The 21,670-nt window shown below is 38.6% G+C and overlaps 2 protein-coding genes across 2 annotated transcripts in view; both read left to right on the top strand.

Annotated features, from left to right (window-relative positions):
- nlk2 (nemo-like kinase, type 2) overlaps positions 1–12,603 on the top strand; it is a 68,883-nt gene extending 56,280 nt beyond the window's left edge. The window contains exons 8-11 of the mRNA XM_066660444.1: positions 8,648–8,734; positions 9,375–9,573; positions 11,764–11,857; positions 12,329–12,603. Coding sequence (XP_066516541.1) covers positions 8,648–8,734; positions 9,375–9,573; positions 11,764–11,857; positions 12,329–12,383 — 435 coding nt within the window. The 3' untranslated portion in view covers positions 12,384–12,603. The remainder of the gene's footprint in view (positions 1–8,647; positions 8,735–9,374; positions 9,574–11,763; positions 11,858–12,328) is intronic.
- Positions 12,604–17,090: 4,487 nt separating this feature from the next.
- On the top strand, positions 17,091–20,908 carry lyrm9 (LYR motif containing 9). Its single transcript, XM_066680403.1, has 4 exons — positions 17,091–17,298; positions 17,540–17,674; positions 18,156–18,248; positions 18,338–20,908. Exons 2-4 carry the CDS (start codon positions 17,549–17,551, stop codon positions 18,353–18,355), a joined length of 237 nt encoding a protein of 78 aa, XP_066536500.1. The 5' UTR covers positions 17,091–17,298; positions 17,540–17,548; the 3' UTR covers positions 18,356–20,908.
- Positions 20,909–21,670: the final 762 nt, after the last annotated feature.

Below are 21,670 nucleotides of genomic sequence, written 5' to 3'. Positions count from 1 at the left end.
CTGTGTACTTAGACACAGAACAGAAATTTGATATAACTTTGATTTTGAGTTATTACCCACATTTTTAAATACTGCGGTATACAGTATTACTGTTATTCCACCCATCCCTAATAGAAACTAAGTAAAGTACATTGTTAGAATGTCTACGATTGTGGGGAAACGATTTTCTCGTATTTGTTTACATTCAGAAGCACCTAGCATACAGAGACACGATTTTTATATATATATATATATATATATATATATATATATAAACAATTAAATTTACAGACACTGGGGCATGGTAACCACATATAAGACTGGTTTCGAGCACACAAACATGTTGAGAGCAAGCAAATGGTGAGGAAATATTTTATTTAAGTTTTTCTTGATTAAAAGCAATGGACGTCACCTTTAAAGATGTCTCATGATTAATGCAACCCTTATTGTAGTGGAGCTAATTTTGAATGTAATTCTTAGAATTTTGATTACACATTAGCTGTTCTGACTTATGAAAATATATCCAAGGATTACCCTGTTTCACGTCAAGTTTTCTGAAGCCTATGTTTTTCTGAAATCTCTTTTGTTGCTTCCAATAAATAAGTAAATAAATAAAGAAATAGAGAAGGGAACTTGTTGACAGGTTTTGAGGTGAGGTGCCATGTTCATTTTGCTTTGTATTGTATTGACAGAACTCATTATGAAGGGAAAGATTGACAGGCTGGTGGAGTTGGAGCACAAAGGAGCAGGATGAAGTTAAGGGTCTGTCTGTGAGTCAAGGCTTTAATGAATGAGGAAAGAAATGCTCCATCGCTACCTCTTCTTCCTCCCTTAGTCTATCAAGACTTCTGAGGGAAAAAAAGAGTAAGAGATGGGCAAGGTGGAGAGGAAGCAATAGATTGTGAGAGGGTCCATGGATGCAGGGAGGCGTCTCCCAGGCCTTTCAACACCATCGTAGGATCAAGGTCTGCACTGCACAAGGAGAATAGGTGAGAGCAGAGGAAGGGAGAAATAGAGGCAAGCAGGGAGGGGAAAGAGCAGCGGATCTAAAAAGAGGCCTTGCCTTTAAAGACTGACTCAGCTGCCTCCACTGGGGACCTCATTACTCCTGTTAATTTTGCAAGGCTCTCAGCATCAGTGGAGTAAGAGCTGGCTTTTAGACTCCTCTCTAGCCTCTCATGAACTGTCACACACAGATTGGAGGGAGACCAATGGAGAAAAGGGAGAGAGAGAAAGGCTAAATCAGTGCCCCCGTGTTTTTCTGCCTCATGATCCGCCTTATCTGCTGTGCTGCTGAACCACCTGGCTTTTGTGTATGTAAAAGCCTGCTGTTTTCTCTGCCTAGGCTGAGAGGCAGCATGATCAGATCATGTTTCCACCTACACACTCACATTCTCATACTCATTGGTGTGTTTTTATAAGATGTTACAACGTGTGGACCATGACATTGTGTACTGTTTTACGCCTTGCATTTTTAAAATAATAACTTTTTAAAGAAGCATCAGAACAAGTTGATTACGTTTTCCTTATATCGGCAGTCGGGGAATATACTTTATTTAAAGAGAAGCTTTCATAAGACTACATAACACTTACATATGCCATTCATCACACTAGACTTAAATCTGCAAGGGCTATTCATTCATTCATTCATTCATTCATTACCTTTACCGCTTATCCAGTTCTGGGTGGCGGTGGGCCCGGAGTCTACCCGGCAACACACACACCCTCACACCTGCGGACACTTTTGAGTCGCCAATCCACCTACCAGTGTGTGTTTTTGGAGCGTGGGAGGAAACAGGAGCACCTGGAGGATACCCACACAGACACAGGGAGAACACACCACACTCCTCACAGACAGTCACCCGGAGGAAACCCACGCAGACACAGAGAGAACACACCACACTCCTCACAGACAGTCACCCGGAGTGGGACTTGAACTCACAACCCCCAGGTCCCTGGAGCTGTGTGACTGCGACACCTACCTGCTGCACCACTGTGCCACCCCTATAAAGGCTATATATAATAAAAATTAAGCTGAAGCAAAGAGGGTTTTATTTGCTTTTTCAGTAAACAAACTAAATGTCTAGCATTTGTGAATACGCAGTTTACAAGTTCATTTACTCGATATTGTAGGGTACGACATTTTCGTTTTTTATGCTGACAGTCTATAAAGCAAGGTAGCACACATACACACACACACACACACACACACATATGCAGCATCCATAGTAGAGGGTGGGCTGATGGTCAAGTGTTGTGGGAGATGAAGCAGGGTGATATGAGGTGAGGAGATGACTGGGTTATGGGCTACAAAGGGGGTATATATAGTCAAAGCTGGGGCAGATGTGGCCTCCCAGAGGGGACGGTGAATGTGGACGGGTCCTTTTGTCTTTCCCATAGCTGTAAGGCACAGATGGCTGCCTGACCTCTTTCCCCAACCCGCAGCAGTTCTCCAGCATAACCACTGGCATTAGCACTTCACAGCAGGGCCAGCAGTGATTGAGAATGCATTTTACTGAAGCCTCCCTTCTGTGCTGCAGTGTTCCTTGTGCTGATCGTGGAACACTGCCCCGTTTGCTTTAGTGTTGTCTTTTACACTAGTTCTGCTTTTTAAACTAGAGCTTTTTTTCCCAGACCTGAGGCTGTTAGTCCCAAGAGGTTGGTAAATTTTGTGTGAAAGCTGTTTTCGAGCTTGGGTGCAATCCAAAGAAGCAGTGTCTGGTCCACATAAAGTCTGTTCTGGTGTCTGGTGTTATATACTAATGTCTTGGGCAAAGGTTTTGAGCGACCCTGGTCATACTGCTTGTATTTTGTTTTTAGTTTCCTAAGTAAAAATACACAGACGTGTGCTACGGGAAGATTCTTTTGTATATTTAATTATTGCAGAGTTTTTAACAACAACAAAAAATACTAATAATAAATATATATTCATGTTTTCTATGAAAGATGTGTTGATCGTTTTACTTATTAGACTAACAAAACAATCTTCCCAAGTAAGTCCAGACTTGCATATGATTAGATCTGTTTTTTCTACTCACTGAATGACAAGCCTTAGTATGTGAACAGACGAATGCCAAGTCACTTATGCAGGTATACACAGGTATATCAGTCAATCTGTGCACAAGTATAATTAAAATGTGCAGCATTTAATAGTCAATAGAACAAAGAGCATTACTCATTTGCTAGTTTTTATCTGTGATTAAAAGAAACATTTGAATGGCTTTTCAAAGTCTCAGACTCTTCATTCCATCAGATGCTGCTTTAGCTCTATAAATAGAGAAAATCTGGTTGGAAATGAGACTCCCACTGGTCCGCAGGGATGTTCTCCATCACCTTCTCAGCTTTAACACTTAGCCAAATGAGCTTGGGCATCAGCAAGGGAGACTGCCAGCCCCGTGCCTCTGACTGCTCTCTTTTACCACAGCTAAGTGCTGCCATTTGGATTGAAACAGGAAGCTTGTAGTGCAAATCTATTTTCACTCTTCGTCTGTGTGTGTGTGTGTGTTTGTAAAATCAGGATTAGAGATAAGACTGTAAAATTGTATCATTCATTTATTCATTCATTCATTCATTATTCTAAAGAATCATGCTTTGACGTATTGTGAAATGGTGGTAACATTAAGATGCTTTTTTTTTAGAAACTAGACTCTGTTTATCTCTATAATATTTTCTATTGAAACTGTATGATAATTAATGCATTTTTATTATGACTTTTTTATACTAGGACATATAAGAATGTTAATTTTTTATAAAATCTAATAAAATGTATTTTCTTATTTTTATTTACAAAACACAAGACCAAAACCAAAATCACCGTTTACAATCATTATGCTACAGAATGCTTATCAAACACAGTATCATGAATTGCACTTGGTAATGCAAATGGCATAAAGATGTTGCCAGCAAGATAAAAATATTTTACAAATCCAATATACAGTGTTCATATATATCAGACTGTTGGCCTGTGCATGATCCTTTCATTTCAATAACAGTGAAAAGCCCATCCATATGGTCCACACAGTGTTATCTTTGAAAAGTAAGTTTTAACGTACTTTTTAATCCCATTTCTATCCTAATGTTTTTGTTAATTCTGGGCATTGTTTTCATCTTGGTCACTTTGGCCAATCATTAAAACATTTCCAGTGAGTTTTCTTTATATCTCCCAATCCACAGGCTTCAAATATATTCTTGCTGGTTGAGTTAGGTGCCTGTTTTTGATCTCAAGATTTAATTTTCTGAAACTTGCAGCTTTTGCTGTCTTCTTCTGCTGTAAGTTCTCTGCTTTTTGCCCATTTAAACGCTTTTCCAGAAAATGTTGAACGCTACAATCTGGTTTCTGCGGGGTTTTCTAAAAGAGAAAAGGGAAGTTAGGGACTTACATAACACTAGGGCCAAGTAATATATGGGTAAATAATTAATGCATATATTGACATAAGGCCATAAAATACATGTATGCCTAATAATTCTGGACACACTGTATTATGTGTGTAGTCTGATGTTCAATCTCAGCACAGCTCTGATCTGCAAAACAGCTTCTCTCTCTCTCGGCTCAGATTTCCGTCACAAACACACACACACACACACACACACACACACACACACACACACACACTGCGCTGACGCTGTCAGATGGCACAGAGAGCGCCCTGTTCACCCCACCACACACTGTGGCGTCTCTATTGTCTCTGTCAGTGACAGCCTGCTAAATTGTCGCGCCTGGATGAGAGCAGGGAGCTTAGCTAACGTTTTTGTACACACGTGGTCACTTCCCCTCTGACTGAAAAGCCCAACAGTTTATACAACAGCTTTCAGAAGTTTGGTATTGCTAGTCGTTAATAATATGCAATAATAATTTGCAAATCATCGTAACGTTGAGGGCAGCATGGTGGCGCAACAGGTAGCTTCGCTGTTACACAGCTCCAGGGTCACGTGGCTGTGAGTTTGAACTCCATGCCAGGTGACTGTCTGTGAGGATTTGTGGTGTGTTCTCCTGTGTCTGCATGGGTTTCCTCCCAGAGTCCAAAAGCACATGTTGGTAGGTTAATTGGCTTTATACGTGTCCATAGGTGTGAGTGTTCTCCAAATGCTTTTGAGCTTACCAGAGGCTGCTAAAGTTTTTTTTTTTTTTTTGCTAAAACAATTTTTACCAAATCGTGAATAGAACGCGGTGAATGGTAAAATCCTGCAGCTTTTGTAAAAGTATCACTAGGTGTCTTCTTATAAGAAAATGAATGAAACCTAAATATGAGTAGAAAGAGTAAAAATATCAATATATAATCAAACTAGTAATCAAATATATATTGAGTAAAAGAATTTAAAGAAAATAAATTCAGACCTGTTTGTATATTCAACAAACCTGCATCCTGTAAGAAAGGCCTACAAACAGACCCGTCCTGTGCTCTTTTGTCCTCAACAGTTCCTCCCTCAGGTGCAGGAGCAGACATTCCTTTGCCTTGCTGTCCTGCCTGCGTTTGACAGGTGTGTGTTATTGTGCAGTCAGGGTAATCAATGAGGTCTGTGTTTGCCACACACACAACAGGTTGCAGGGTTGCTGTCTGGGGAAGACTGTTCTGCACCTGTTACTGAAACATGCTGAGGTTTGGTGGCTCAGAGAGAGGACACATGGATGTGGCCACACAGGAACCTGGACCATACTCACACTCTGACCCACAGGGCATCACTCTGGTCCAAACCTCACCATGAGCCAGTACAAGAGGAAAGACAGAAGCCGGTACTATTTTTATATTCAAAACCTAAAATCAAACACTAAAATCTAAAATTAAACAATAGAACGTAGAATAATGTCCCAGATTACCTACACATGATGCACCATAAGTGACGGATCTGGACTGCAGGCCGGTCAGACAAGCCATTTTGTGCCTACCAAGCCATTTTGTTGTAGCGCATACAGAATGAAGCCTGGTGTCTTCTTGACAGGAGCATGTCTCTCCGAAATCTGAGTGTTCACCTCCACATCAGTGGAAACTTCTCACATATGCAAGTCACACATGCCATTTTCTCTTTTACAAAAGTGCACCAAACCTATTTGGCTATATTTATCATGGCGACATGACAGTTTCTCATGCTGTGCTGTCTGAGGACTGAAAGGTCAAGCATTTCAACAGTGTTGACCTACTAAGACAGAGAGTTCTCCGGATTACCTCAAACATTTTAAGATGTTATGTACAGTACATGTTGTTCACTGATATCTTGCACAGAAGAGTTGAAATGCTTTTTTTTTTATTATTATTTTATTTTTAAACTGTTTTGACAGTTCTCAAAAATTTTAGTATAAAGTGATGAGCCACAACCTAACTTTGCTGGCAGAGAGTGAGCCTTGGGTGGAAGCTCCTTTTGTGCCCAATCATGATGTCCTCATCTATGAACACTTCTCATATTTGCAAAATCAAGTTTAGTTGTCCAATGAAAACACATCAAACATCAGTTGATTTTATTGCATTTTACATAATGTCCCAACTTTTCTGGAAATGATGTTTGTGCTTAGAGTATCAGTCGCATGGTGGTGTAGTATTTATGAGTGGGTTCCATTTGATTTATTTATTAATTTTTTTTAAATAGTTGTGCATAATCCTCTGCTGGTATCCAGCATATTTAAAGATTAGCAAATTAAATAATGCATTAGAATACCATTGAATATTTACCAGGAATTTTCTATCTGGGAAAAATAGCGCACGTCATATTACACAGTAACACACAGCTGTATTGGTGATACCGTTTAGATATTTGTAGTAACTTGTTTGGCACGGCCATGGTCTCTGTGTTTAACACTAAGCAGAGTTGTTGTAACTAGGCTGTGTACGATGGTCTGTTCTGCTGAATGTCTTTCTCTCTCGCGAGGGTGGAATGTGTTGGTGCGGGCAGCATGCCGGGCATAACTGAAAGCCTGTGTCAATGATGTCATGGGCATGCTCTCATTAGCTTTTGCATCATGGGGCATGGAGAGGCTCTCAGCCTCTTCTTCATCTGTCTAGAGCTGCATCTCCCTTTAATCCTGAGCTTTAAGTCATCTAATGCTGCTACACACACATTCACACATAAACACACCAAACTGTTGCTCTGTGTGCCCACAGGTACAATATGTGGAGGAGTATGAATAGGAGTATAAATATAACTGAAGGTTTATTCAGTTAAACATGGGGAAAGAAAAACAAAGGACTTTTATTGTGAATAACCACCTGCATTTGGGTGCAAAGGTCTGACACCACATTGAAACCTCAAACAAAATACAGGACCAAGAAGAAAATGAGTTTAATCACTTAAAATTATGCATTTATATTAGTGCTGTCAGTTTTCTGGATTCTATGACCATATTAAACATAACTCCTATAATGTCTTATTTGATTTTATACATAACAAATACCTGGCACATTCACAACCCTAAAAATGTTCCACTATCACACCCCTCCACAGGGACGTCTGGTCTGAGCTGATCCTTTCATCCTCTCCTCTCTTCTCTTTTATTTTTCCTCTTCTTTCTTTTTATCTAAGCCTTTCTGTTCCACTCTTTTTTTTCCTCTCATATTCTTTGCTTCTCTTTTCCTCTCCTCTTCCCCCCTCCTCTCGTCTGTACTCCTCTCTGTTCCACGCTGCTCCCCTCCCCTCTCCCCTGTCTGAGACCCCACATCTCCAGCAATAAAATTCTGCTTGCTCTCACACTAGTGAACAGTCTTTTCCTGATAATCATGAATCACCAGCCAGTGCTTGCATTTCTTCACTACACACACTCAAAAAGAAAAAAGGAAAAAAAAAAAAACCTAATCAAGGAAAACAAACGATTACCGTTGGGCTTTTTCAATCAGCGGTGCTGGCGAGCAGGCTGTGGATGGGGATGGGGATGGGGAGGATGGGCGGTGGAGATAATTAGACAGGGTTAAAAATAACCCTGCTCATTGTTTCTGCTGTCCCACATCCTCTGCTGCTGCGCTCACAGCTATCTGCACACACATCAGCTTGGAGCTGGGAAGAATGAAACATGCTGTCAGGTGCCCTGGCCCCTTTCATGGTCAGCTGCTGGCTGAAAAACATCCTTTGAAAATGGTCACTTTATGATTTCTGGACCTTTTTTTAATTTGCCATTAAACAGATGCTTAATTGTTGTCTTAGTAACGATTGCGAGAAGTAATTGGTAGCAGTTATAAGGGCTTTAATCTGTTAAGCTGTGTGTACCAATACATTTTTCACATACGTGTCATCTGTACCAGCACATATTTTAACAATCACTTACTGTGACAGGACCATTATGTTTTACTCTGTTATTTATATGGAATTACATATAAATTTGGTTTATTTAAGTTAATGTACTTCAAAATGTAAAATATGAAATTCAGATTTTATTTTCTAATTTGTTTTTGCGAGAATAAAATTAAGAACATGGCAGAAATTAGGTTAGAACCATAGTGAAATATCTGCTTCAATTTATGAACAAATGAGCTGTGAATCAGAAATCATTTAAAACTAAAATACACCTTTCTTTGCTGTTACACCCAATAACTCTATATTATTAGTTACACTAAGATTCTTATAAAACTTTATTGCCTTTAACAGGATTCTTGAGAGGCACAAGGACCATTATCCAACTTGCGGTGGTGACAATGATTGTTATTTGTTTATTTATTTATTTAATATTTATTTTTTCCTGTCTCTACAGCCTTCACTTCCTGTTCTGTACACACTGTCGAGTCAAGCCACACATGAGGCGGTTCACCTGCTCTGCCGTATGCTGGTGTTTGACCCAGTGAGTGCTTTTCACATACAATGCTTCATAATTGTCTGAACAAAACATTATCATATACATGCTTTTTTTGTCTATTTTTAATGTCTAAAATACACACTTTTATTTACATTGTGTTTATTGCTTTCTATAGTCAACATGCCAGTGTTGGTAACAGATATCAGAGAAAATTGGCGCCCATTTAATGAGTGACTGTTGTCAAAGTTGCATTACACTGGATCATTTTGTATTCAAGTGTTATTAAAAATTCTCCTCCTATTTTTATTTCTTTACACTAATTTACAGTGTTTCCTACCCTTTACATTGGGTAACAGTTCATATGATGAAATTTGGAAAAACAAGCTTTGTGTGTTTTTAAAATGATCTCCTCTTGTTATTGAATTACAAGACTTTATTAGAACAGCAACACTACAAACGCTTTGTCACCCCCAGGTCAAATAGCAGTTTTTTTTGATGTTCTAAGAGAAAATAAGTTAACACATCCTATGCAAGGAACATATTTTGCACTGACTAATTGGGAACAAGAAATTGTCCTTGTAGATGATGTGTTAACTTATTTGTAATTCAAAATATATATACATACATTATGCTATATGTTATAAAATTAAATATTCATATTATATATATATTTATATTTATCCAGTCAAAGAGGATCTCAGCGAAGGATGCTCTTGCACACCCATATCTGGATGAGGGGCGCTTGCGCTACCACACCTGCATGTGCAAGTGCTGCTATACCACCTCCTCTGGACGAGTGTACACCAGTGATTTTGAGCCTGTCACAAACCCCAAGTTTGATGACGGCTTTGAGAAGAACCTAACGTCGGTCCGGCAAGTCAAAGGTAAAGGTGCTAAGAGGCTTAATCATGAGTGGTGCACCTATTCTTTTCTTTCTTTATGTCCTGTGTGTGTAGCATGTGCCAAACACACACAAAAGAGTGACGTACAGTTCACAGATCAGGTTAGAAATGTACATCCCAAGACGCATCATGTTTTGCATGTTCTGTTTTTGCAAGTGGGGAGTCAAACCACAGTCTGCCACAGAGAGCAGTGGTGTTACCCACTATACCAACCACATTTGTTTCTTGTTTACATTTTTCTTTTTTTATTGAATTTGAGTGGATCTAAAAATGTGCCCATCAAGTATTAACAAGTAGCACTGCCTTCGAGCACTTTTTTATTTTATTTTTCTTTTTTTTTTTTTTTTGGAAAGCCAGCAATCCATAAGTGCTGGCCTTCACTCTCCGAAGCTATTAGAGATAGCCTGTCAGCTAAAGGCAAGCTTACTGCACGGTCTGCTCAAAATAGCTGTGCCCTTCCTCCTCCCTCCTCTTCCTCTGGCCCTGTGTGCACCTTTTTCCACTGGAGGATTAGCCAGGGTGGACATAAACCTCCTGGAGCCTGAAAGCACATTAGGCCATGTTTGAAACAGTGGGGGAACTCCTCAGACTCACAATCAAGAGGAAGTTTATCAGTTCTGTTCCTTCATGGAAAGCAGCATGGAGTATAGATCTGAAGGCCCCCAAGGTTCTTAAATTGATATTTTGCTCTGGTTCTGTGCCTAAAATGGAGAGAAAAAGCTACAGAATGTTTTGAAAGGTACACAGGACTGCAAAAAAAATGGACTTAATGCTTTTAAGTTCACACCTTGTCAAGTCTTCATATCCTTTCAACCCACTGGTTCATCTGTTATAGTAGTAGCCTTTCAGATGCTTGTAGTGATGTTTGGTACTATGTAGAATCCTATACAGGCATTGAGCTTATTTAAAATGATACATATTTTAAATCAGAATTGCAATAGTGACATAAACTATATTGCCAAATATATCCACTCACCCATTCAAATCTTTGAATTCAGGAGTTCCAATCATTTCCATGGCCACTGTTGTGTAAAACTAAGTACCTAGGCATGCAGACTACTTCTGTGCATATTTGTGAAAGAAAGGGCTACTCTCAGGATCTCTGGACCGGTGCAAGACCAGTCATGAAATGTTCTCCCTACTAAATATTCCAGTTGTCAGTAGTATTATAATAAAGTGGACCGGGAACGACAGCAACTCGGCCACAACGTGATAGTCCACATAAAATGACAGCTCGGGGCCGGAGGATGCTGAGGCACATAGTGTGCAGAGGTTGCCAAATTTCTCCAGAGTCGATCTCTACAGACCTCCAAACTTCATGTGGCCTTCAGATTAAATCAAGAACAGTGTGCAGAGAGCTTCGTGGAATGGGTTTCCATGGCCGGTCAGCTGCATCTAAGCCTTACATCCAGTGCAATAAAGACAAGGTCAATTAAGTAAGGTATGATGAGCGAGATTGGTGTGGAAGAAATTGACTGGCCTACACAGTCCTGACGTCAACCTAATAAAACACCTTTTGCCTGAAATAGAGCGGAGACTGCAAGCCAGGCCTCCTCGTCCAACGTCAGTGTCTGAGCTCACAAAAATGAACATGTAGTGACATGTTTTATGAAGGAAATTTGACTTCTGCATTTAATCCATTTGTGGCAGAGAACACACACACTCGCACTAGTGATTATGGGCTGTAAGCACACATCCAGAGTAGCGGGCAGCTGTCCTCGGTGCCCAGGGAACTCAGCCATGGATGTTCCCACCGGTGATGGGATTGAACCAGCAACCTACTGGAACCAAACCCGGTCCTCTAATTTGGCAAGAAATAATTAAGGCCAGAAACATATCAAAGATGAATATTTCAAATGTACTGATTACCAAAGGCTCCCAATTTAAAATGAGCAAGGCAAATGGGTAAATACATAATGCATATGACTTTTAATAATTACATTTGTAGCTTATTTTATTTTATTTGCTTTGTTCAATAAGAAGTTGCAGTTTTGTATGATTTACAGTGTTAAAAATAACACTGGTGGAGTCTGGAAGCAAAAGATGTGTATATGTGTGTCGGAGCTGGAGTCTTGAAACTGTCCTTATCTACAAAAAAGGGAAACACTTGGGGACCACTGGTGTATGCATCCAAATTGTTCACAAAAACCTGTGTTTTCCCTATTCCCACAGAGATCATCCATCAGTTCATCCTGGAGCAGCAGAAGGGTAATCGGGTACCTCTCTGTATCAACCCCCAGTCCGCTGCCTTCAAAAGCTTTATCAGGTGAGCAGGGTGCAGCATTGTTCATGCCCAGATGAGGGCACTATATCCACTGTTACTGTACTAGTATTTGTTGATGTGCCTGTGTTAATGTCACTGGCAGTGGAAGAAGTTTTAGAAGTCTGAAAACTCACTACATTACCATCAAAAATGTTGGGAAAATAGTAAATGATCAGGCTGATGTTAAGGAGTTTGGATGAAGGAAAATAAACAGCCAAGCATGATTTTCTTATTTGTTTCTGTTTTTTTTAAATATATAAAAAATGAATATTAATTGTCTTTGTATGTAGCAATCTGTGCTTCACAGATCCGTGTATAAAGCATCAATAAGGACAGAAATAGGAATATGTAAACAAGGACAGTGATAAAAAGGGGTACAGATTTCCAAGATGTGTTCAAACATTTTTTTCGAACACTAGATGGAGACACGGCTGCAAATGAAGTAGAAATCTAAATCTCTTATGTTCTCTTTAGCTCTACAGTAGCGCAACCCTCTGAGATGCCTCCATCTCCTCTTGTGTGGGAGTAGCTGATGACGAAGATGATGATGATGATGACGATGAAGAAGGGTGGTGGTTACCCTATTGGCGGATCCCTCCGCGCACCCCAGGACTACTGATGCCCAGCCACCTCCAAAAACCTGCGTAGCATTTCACTGGAGTCTAGCACTAGCAGAGCGTTGCTGATGTGTGTACTGTAATACTAACTAAAAATGAAGTTATAAAGAACCAACCACTGCTGATGGGGTGGAGGAGGGACACAGGGAGGGGGGGAGGGAGAGGGGTGTTAACGTACAGTAGAAGTATTCCCACTAGTATGTAGGTGTACAGGGGTGTGTGAGAGAAGTGCGCAAGCACATATTTACACACACAGACACACACACACATGTGCGAGTGCAGCCGGAACAAGAAGGCCTTCGTGGACTTGAACGTGTGCTGAAATAGCCAGGGCAATGTCCCCGAAGGAAGGCTCTTTTTCTTATTCATCCTCTTATCCTTTATTTATTCACTGATAGAGGGATTGCCTCAGATTTCTCCACATCGCATGGAGGCACCACGGCATTCTCCACCTCTGTCTCTTTTTTCTCTTCTTTTTTTTCTCACTATCTTTCCCATGCCTGAACTTACCCTCAGAACTTTCTCGCATTTTTCTCCTCTTGAGTCGGCTTATCGCAGTTAATGATTCTCTGCTGTAGTGTCAAATATTTTTTTTAGCTTTGTTTTGTTTGTTTATTTTTTAAATTTTACTGTTTGTCATTTCATCCTCTTTCCTCATACTCTCTATTCTATATCTCATATCAGAAATCAGTATTTGACAGTGCAGAGATACTGATGGCAAAGCCACATGTAAGACTGCTGTCTGTGGTGGGCATGCCAGGCTGGTGGTCCTGTCAGCATTTGGGCCAGTTCGTACTGAAACATAATGCAGCCACAAGGCCAGACTAAAACTGATGATCGGCCTCAGAGCAATCAGAGAAAAGACAAGACCACAGCAGGCCCGTATACACCACAGAACTCCACTTAAATGTTGGGGACAAGAGTGGTATGGCCTGTAACATGAAGGAACCACACTTTAGATCGATGGAAATCTATGGAGTTCCTACAGGCCCACACTGGAGTTCATGATGAAAGTGGGATTAAAGCATGAGGAGACATCCCATGCTACCATCATAATAAAATATGACTGACTTAATACGAGTCATGGCTTAATGGGAAGGAATATGGATGTTTGATTATTTATGAACCCATACAGTATAACAAAGAGCCAAATGTAAACAGACTGAACTGGTGACAGCAGTAATCTCAGCGACTAGGAGGTGATAAACAGCCATTCCGTAATTACGAAGATATATTCCCAAAACTTGTCACTAAAAAAAGACAAGTGCACCGTTGAGAGTGAATGTGCATGTATGAATCCAAAGCATGTTTTGAACTGGCTGCAGCATCGCCATGGCGACAGCTGCTTATGTCAGTTCCAGGTTTTCAACGCTCAACCCTTGTTTATGTTTTATTTATTTATTTTTTGTTTTTCTCCCCCTGAAGAATGCAAGGAGGAATATAGTCTATGAAGGGTTAGAGCAAAGGAGTAGTTTCACTTACATATATTTCACACTGTCCGTACCACAGATCTCTTGGAAAAGGGCAAAAAAAATCCCTTAAAATGAAATATTTAATATATTTTTAGATGCCTATTTTTATTTCTTCCTTAATGTGCTATGGCATGCTTTCTCATGATCCACTGAATATGGTATGTAAATAAGTGAGTAGATAGTGAGATAGATCTCAATGGAAAATAAAAATACAGTGAAGCAAAAGATGTGCCGTACAAAAAACTAAATCAAAAAAAAAAAAAAAATTGTAAATTCACAAGACAATACTGCTGTTCAGAGGTGGAATTAGCCTGCACATTTTAGGGCTGTGAAATTTGATTTTACTTTTAATTTTATTTTTTTTTCTTTAATATTATTGTAAATATTTTTTTTCTGTTTTTGTTTTTTCCCTGCACTAAAATATGTGTAGATAAAGACATAATCCAAAACAGTATGATTATGGAAACAAACAACACATAACCAATTATGTTAATTGTGTCTTGTGTGTACTGCAGAAAAAACAGAGCTGTGGATATGAGTAGTCTAATGAAGTAGAACCCTTTATTATTATTATTATTATTATTATTATTATTATTTCATTTACTTTAATGAAACACTGAACTCTGTGTATATGTATATAATGAATTCACATTGTTGGTCTCTACCTCTGGAGCTCAATGACTTGGTTGTTTACCTCCACACATTTTTAATTTAATGTGGAGATTTAAAACTTGAATGTCCCTTCCAACTTTTATATTCCTATAAAAACCCTGTGCAAAAAATAACGAAAAAAAAAATCATTCAAATTACAATTGGTTGGAGGTGGGCCCATCATATCCTTGTACAAAATTCCATATTTCCACGTATTCTCAACTCAGTGTTTTTCCGACTGTTAGATCACACCAATAATTCATGTCATGCCAGAAGACCCACGATGATGGACATGTCCTTCACTGAAAGATGATGCATTAAAATCCGATGTCCAAATACATGACGACGCTAAAATATCTGAGTGAGTACAGGCTATTGAAGATAACCACAGGTTTAAAGAGTGTTGGAGAAAGAGACTAACTTGTAACTTCTGTCAGGCCAATATGAAAAGGTACTCTCATGCTGTCAAAGGTTTTTATAAAACATTTGAAGTTTATACTCAGAGGTAATGGTATTTGCATACATTTTACGACATATATGATTATAATAAGGAGATAGCTTTCGAAGGCCTGAAGACAGAGGTTGGTGATCCAAAGGGACCGGGAAGATTCTAGATGTATTATGTGTTTGAAAAAAGCGGCCGGTCTCTTTTCAAAGTGTAGATTTGAAGTACAGTGGTGAAGCTCATTAAATAAATGTTGACATTTATGGAAATGAACACATTTTGCTTGTTTTTTCCTTTTCAAATATTAAATAGCTTTCACTGTTGTCTGTGGGAATCAAGTTTTACGAGTTTATAGGGCCCACTGACATTTTTACACTGATCTATTAAGCTGGTTGTTATTTATAACAAAAAAAAACAGTATAACAGTTTCACTGTGCCTTATTAATTTTATTTTAAATTAAGCACATATATTTGACTTTGAACCAAAATCTGAGCCAGATCAAACACACAAAAGTAGGTTTATTTAGGTTTTGACCATAGACTGAAAATAGTAGACCTGTTTCATCTTTGCCATTCAAGTGATGGGGACTACTATTATAACTACAAAGATGCATCTTCAAAAACTTTGCTTTTGGATCAATCCAGATACAAACAAATTTTTAGTTTTGTATATATATGGGCATATATTGGGCAAGGATTAGGGGCATTTCTTCAAAAATAACACATCTGGAGTTTGCAGTGGTACCGGGCTTTTACCCAGAAGCAGGAGAATCTAATAGACTGGTTGCCAGCCCATGGCAGAGCAACACACATTCACTCATACGCACATAGCTGTGAACGACACTGCACAGCCTGTGGAATGAAACGGGAGGAAGCCCATTCAGACATAAGAGGACACAACAAACACCTCACAGACATGACAAGAGCATCTAACTCTTCAGAGTCAGTGACCCGAGGGTAACAGAACCATGGAGCTGTGTGGCATTACTCATTGCACAACCGTGTTGTTAGCCTATTATGTTTACTTAATACTTGCAGTTGACTGATTGCTGAAAACGGCAGAAAAACCTGCTTTTGTACTTTCTTAGTGAATGTACACCTGTGGTCACACTGCCTATTTATCTGTCAAAAGCTTCACCACACTTACATAACATGGACTTTCTGAGAAGGACAGTTAAACAATTTGGTCTTGCACATATATATTTATATCTCACATCCACACTTCGGTTGTTATATAACACTGTTGTCAGGACAAAAACTTTCATTATTGTTGCATTTAAATTTTCCAACATTCTTTTCATTTTAAATGTAAAATACTGTCTTCTTCTAAAAATGTACTATTCTTGGAGATATGATATTTTGTGCTAACAGCATTTAAATAGTGTTTATACTAGTGTTTAGTTGCAGTGAGAGAGTACATTTTCAGGGAGGACTTTTATAATGTTAAGAGCACTGAAGACATGAGCGTACACTAAAACTATTATTAAACTGGATCTTTTTGTTATTTATCATATTTTATCTGACCCTTTTTTAAAAAGCAATATAAGCCACCTCAGCCTGTGAATTTCAAGGAATCTTGCATGTGCTGAAAGGTTGCTCACTACTTCACAGTATGTCAAACAACACCCTTAAACTGGTAATAAAATCACTAATGCATTACCTTTTGTGTTTTTAATTATTTATTGTTTTTATATAGATTTTAATGGTAAGAAGGCAAGTGATGGTGGTTTTATTTTTGCTTGAATATAGACACTGAAAAGTTGCCACAGTATTTGCTATCTCTAATCTATTACTGAATCAGCATACATTAATTGAATGGTTTCTCTTATTCTTCTGTAGTATTGCATTCTGTTGATACATTTATTCGATCAGAACTCCATCAATATAATGAAGGCCAGTTTCTGAAAATAAATAATAGTAGTGAATAAGGACTGGGAGAATTGTTACAGAGGTATTATTATTATTGCGACATTTTAGATTCTCTTTCATTTTTTTAAGGCTCTTATTTTGAAATTTGAAATTGTCACATGAACACAGGAAGTAATCTGCCCATGGACGTTTAAAAGTCCTGTAAACAGTGTACCACATAAGTCCACATAAATAACGTCTGTGATACCAATCTCTGAGGATTTAGAGAAGTATTTAGGGTTGAGATCCTGTTTATGTTTGTGTGTGCGTGCTATCAGAATTATTCTGTGTCTCTGAAGTGATGAACTACTGCTCCTAAAACAACATATCATTACTGAGGGTTCAGTGAAGGTTAGTGAAATCTCCTCTTTTTGTTTTTCTTTTTTTTTTCAATGTATTTATTTATATATTTTTCGCACACACCAGTAAAGAACTTTATAACATTTATAAATGCATTATAAACACTGAAATGTATAGACGTGTACAGTGAAGGAAACTAAAAAAAGTGTGCTCAGTGGCATTGAGTTAAAGAAATTACAGACACATTAGGTACAATCCACGGAGACTTATTCTGTGCTCGCATGTGCTTTAGGATCTGGTAATGTCTCCTCTTCCTGGAGCTGAGCTGATCCGGACTCCAGTGCAGCTCTACAGATATCTGCTGCGCTGCTGTAAACTCCTGCCTTCAGCCGCCATGCAGAAACACTACAGACATGCAGTGAGACAGGTATCTACCTGGGCATGAGATACAACACTCTAAATCTTCCCTTGTCCATTTTAAAATTGTAAATAACCACTACAGATTTTCAGTGGCACAGACGTATGAAGCTTTACAATCGAAAACTCAAACAATCCCATCCTGTTTTATTAGCCAGGTACCCTCAAGTGCCCCCAGATCTGTTGATTGAAAAAAGAAAAACATTAAACGCATTCAGTAAGAAAGAAATAACTTTATTTTGTGAGGCCTTTAACTAAGTTACTTGCATTTCTTTCTGTACTTCAATAGCTGCTAGCAATATTTTTACTTTTTACTTGTGAGTGGTGTTTAGATTAAGTTACTATTGGGGGTAATTTGTGCTTTGAATTTGTTTTACCTCTTTTGTTTTTCTTACTGCTGAATTTTTAAATGTGTGTGTGTGTGTGTAGTGAGATTTGGTGTATGTGTTAAAGACCTTAAGCATTTTGGTAACAGAACGTTATTTTTGCAGAGTTTTAATAGCCATGCAGATGAAGATGACCCTGAGCGAATTCGTATGATCTTCCAGAGAGCGATATCAGATGCTGACTGGATATTAGATAAGGTAGACATCATTATGATTTGTGGATGCAAAGGGTGAACGAGTTTAAAGGATCAAGGTAATGGCTGACCAACTGTTGTGTCTTCTTGCAGTATACAAAAAAGAAATGATTTTCCGGTTAGGATTTCTGCACTGGACAAAGGACAGCCTGGATGATCATAGAAGAATTTGGCCTCCAAGGTATTAAAGGTAGCTCAACATTTCACTGCGGCCAGTGTCATTTAAAGGCAAATGCTTGTTGAGTATTTGAAGCTTTTTTTTATGGACATTCATGGCTGCATTTGCATTGTGAGACACTGAGCCTTGGTATTTCAAGCACTGATGAAAGCTTAAGAGACAGTGTGTACTTGAGCTTGTCGTACTTTCTAGATGTCCTGATTAAAATATAGGACTAAAATATCTGACTTACCGTGTTTAATACACCCCTCAGTGACATATACAGCAGTCAGCAGTGTCACCAAACAATCCAATATTTTTTTAATTTATTTATTTATTTATTTATATTTAATTAATGATTTTAAAAGCAGTTCTGTACACAGCAAGAAAAGTCTCCTGCTCTTTAATCTTAGTCTTAGAACATTACTAAATATACTCCATGTCCAAAAGTTTGTAGATGCCTAAATGATAAATTTGCTTTTTGAGCAGCTTCACATGAGCCTAGGATCACAATGCCCATTGCCAGGTGTCAGCCAGAGAATTATGGAGCGTTTTAAGTTTTTTCCTTTGAGATGAGTTGAATTGGCTTCTGTAGTCCAAACATAATCATCTATCAACACCTGATCTCACTAATACTCTTGGGACCTTGTGGAAAGCCTTCCCAGATGAGCTGAAGCTGTTATAGCTGCAAAGGGTGGGATGACATCATATTAAACCCTCTGGATTAAAAATGGGATGTTACTCAGGTTCATATGCGTGTGAAGGTAGAGGAGCAAATACTTCTGGCAATGTAGTGTCTACTGTAAAACAATACCAGAAGAGTAGAAGATTTACTCCTTTTAAGGCAAACTACATTTAATACCCTAGATTTCAGAGAAAATTTTGCATGATGTCCACAAAACAGCAGCCGTATAATGAGTGCAATTAATATAACCCTTTTTGTTAATAATGCTGTGCAAACATAAAAGAAAAGCTGCAGAATTTTGAATCTTAGACAGTATCTGAAGGGCATTCAGCAGGGTTGCATGATAAATGGACCAGTTATTAATAAACATAAATTTCCCTCACAAATCACTGCTCATTTCCTTAAGCATATGGGTAAGTCAAATGTTGACTATTGGAGCAAACAATGTTGGCTCAAAACATATGAGTATACTTCATCCAATGAGATGCTTAGAATTTACTGAGGTGATGTTCACATGACAAAGTCATATAAGGTGTGTTATGAAAGTCTGTGATTCCATCTCAGAGTATTTCCGTCACTTCTGCCTAAAATTAGAGTCATCATATATAATCATGTAAAATCAGTTTTTAAGATTTATTATATTTTTATAACTATGTTTAATAAAAACATTTGTTATATCTTTGTTGTAGAATGGCACATAATACAGTGATTTTCAGCAAGAGAATAGGGGTTGATTCCCTGCTCAGACAGGAGGAAAACACTGTGCTTATAGTCTGCGGGAAAGAAATAATTAAATTATGTAATGTCGTAAATGTAGCTATCCTTAATTTACCTTGGAAAATAGTCTCATAACATTTCATATAAAGCAAACATTATACAGGTCATACAAGTTATATTACCTCATAACTCCATTACCACAGCGTTTCGGTTGATTTAAAGCCATTCAGGTCATTCATTGTTAATGTCAAGAAGGAACTTAATCTTGGAACTTAAAAGTGAAATACAACCATATCTCAAAGAGACACAAGCCCAGAGATGAGTGCTTTCAGAAATTCCATCAATTCTTATGGACCTCTTGTATAAACCTATTATAGCCTAAGGTGTTTATGCCTTGAAACTGACAGATTACTTTAAAACACATACAGCAATCTGCCAAAACAACTCTGTCTCATTAAGGAAACGACCTCACGAGAACTGTGAAGATGCCCTGTAATAAATATCAGGTACACAGATTTTGCAAGGTGGAGTTTCCGTGGGTGAGATAAACACCTTCATCTCTGCCATGTTCCTCAAATCATTTGTATACTACTGATATTGGACCGGCACGGTGGTGCAGCAGGTAGTGTCACAGTCACACAGCTCCAGGGACCTGGAGGTCAAGTCACGCTCTTGGTGACTGTCTGTGAGGAGTGTGGTGTGTTCTCCCTGTGTCTGTGTGCGTTTCCTCTGTGTGCTCCAGTTTCCTCCCACAGTCCAAAAACACACGTTGGTAGGTGGATTGGCGACTCAATTGTCTGTAGGTGTGAGTGAATGTGTGTTGCCCTTTGAAGGACTGGCGCCCCCTCCAGGGTGTATTCCCGCCTTGTGCCCAATGATTCCAGGTAGGTTCTGGACTCACTGCGACCCTGAAATGGATTTGAATGATTGATATTGGACCACTGTCCTACTGAAAGAAGCCACTGCCATTAGGATATACCATTGCTGTAAATGGGTGTACTTGGTTTGCAACAATGTATTAAATAGCAGTTATCAGTTAATATTTTTTAATGAAATGGTAAAATGTCTCACATTTAAACATCTGTGTTCTATTGTGAATAAAATATTTATGAGATTTACAAGTCATTGCATTCTGTTTTTATTTATAATCATGTACATTTTCACAGCTATGAAAAATTCAAACCTTCATCTCACACGCATCATCAAACCTCTCACACTATGAATCCTCTCATACACATTACAGTCGTTCCACACCTCTAATAAACACCGTCAAAGCCAGCCACACAAAAATGGTTCAGGAATGGTTTAAGGATCAAAACAAAGATCTTAATCTGATCTGTGGGACATACTGGAAAAATAAGTGTGATAATAGTCCCACCTCTCAAATCACAGGACTTGAAAGACTTGCTGGTGTAGTCTTAGTGCCTGACACCTTCGTATGTCTTGTGGATTACACGCCTCAACAGAGCTGGTCAGAGCTGTTTTGCAGTAAGTAGGGGCCTAAATAATGTACAGCAGGCATTTAAATGTAATGGATCATCAGTATATTACTGAGTATATAATGGACTTATGCCTCAGTCCTGAGAGTTTACTGTAAATGCTGCGTTTGGAAGTTGGCAAAGTGTGCCAACTAGTGGGCATCCTCTATAAGTGAAATGTATATATTATAACAAATATGAAGCAATAAAGTACTGATTCATTCTAAAATATAAATGGTCTTTTAAATTCCTAATTTTTCATAAATTCTCACTTCTAGAGTGCCGTATTGTATTGCAATATTTTACCTTGCTCTTCAATGGTCATGAAGATGATGATGAAGTACCACTGGAGAAAAAACTATTGCTTTATTGTTACCTAACGAAAAACA

This window comes from Hoplias malabaricus, chromosome 1 (assembly GCF_029633855.1).
Source record: "Hoplias malabaricus isolate fHopMal1 chromosome 1, fHopMal1.hap1, whole genome shotgun sequence".
In the NCBI taxonomy this organism is placed as follows: Eukaryota; Metazoa; Chordata; class Actinopteri; order Characiformes; family Erythrinidae; genus Hoplias; species Hoplias malabaricus.
This window is presented reverse-complemented; position numbering and strand designations above follow the sequence as displayed.

Coding starts and splice junctions, on each gene's coding strand:
- lyrm9 (XM_066680403.1), top strand. CDS start 17,549: ATGTCTCCTCTTCCTGGAGCTGAGCTGATCCGGACTCCAGTGCAGCTC. Junction 17,675..18,155: donor ACAGACATGCAGTGAGACAG/GTATCTACCTGG, acceptor TTATTTTTGCAG/AGTTTTAATAGCCATGCAGA.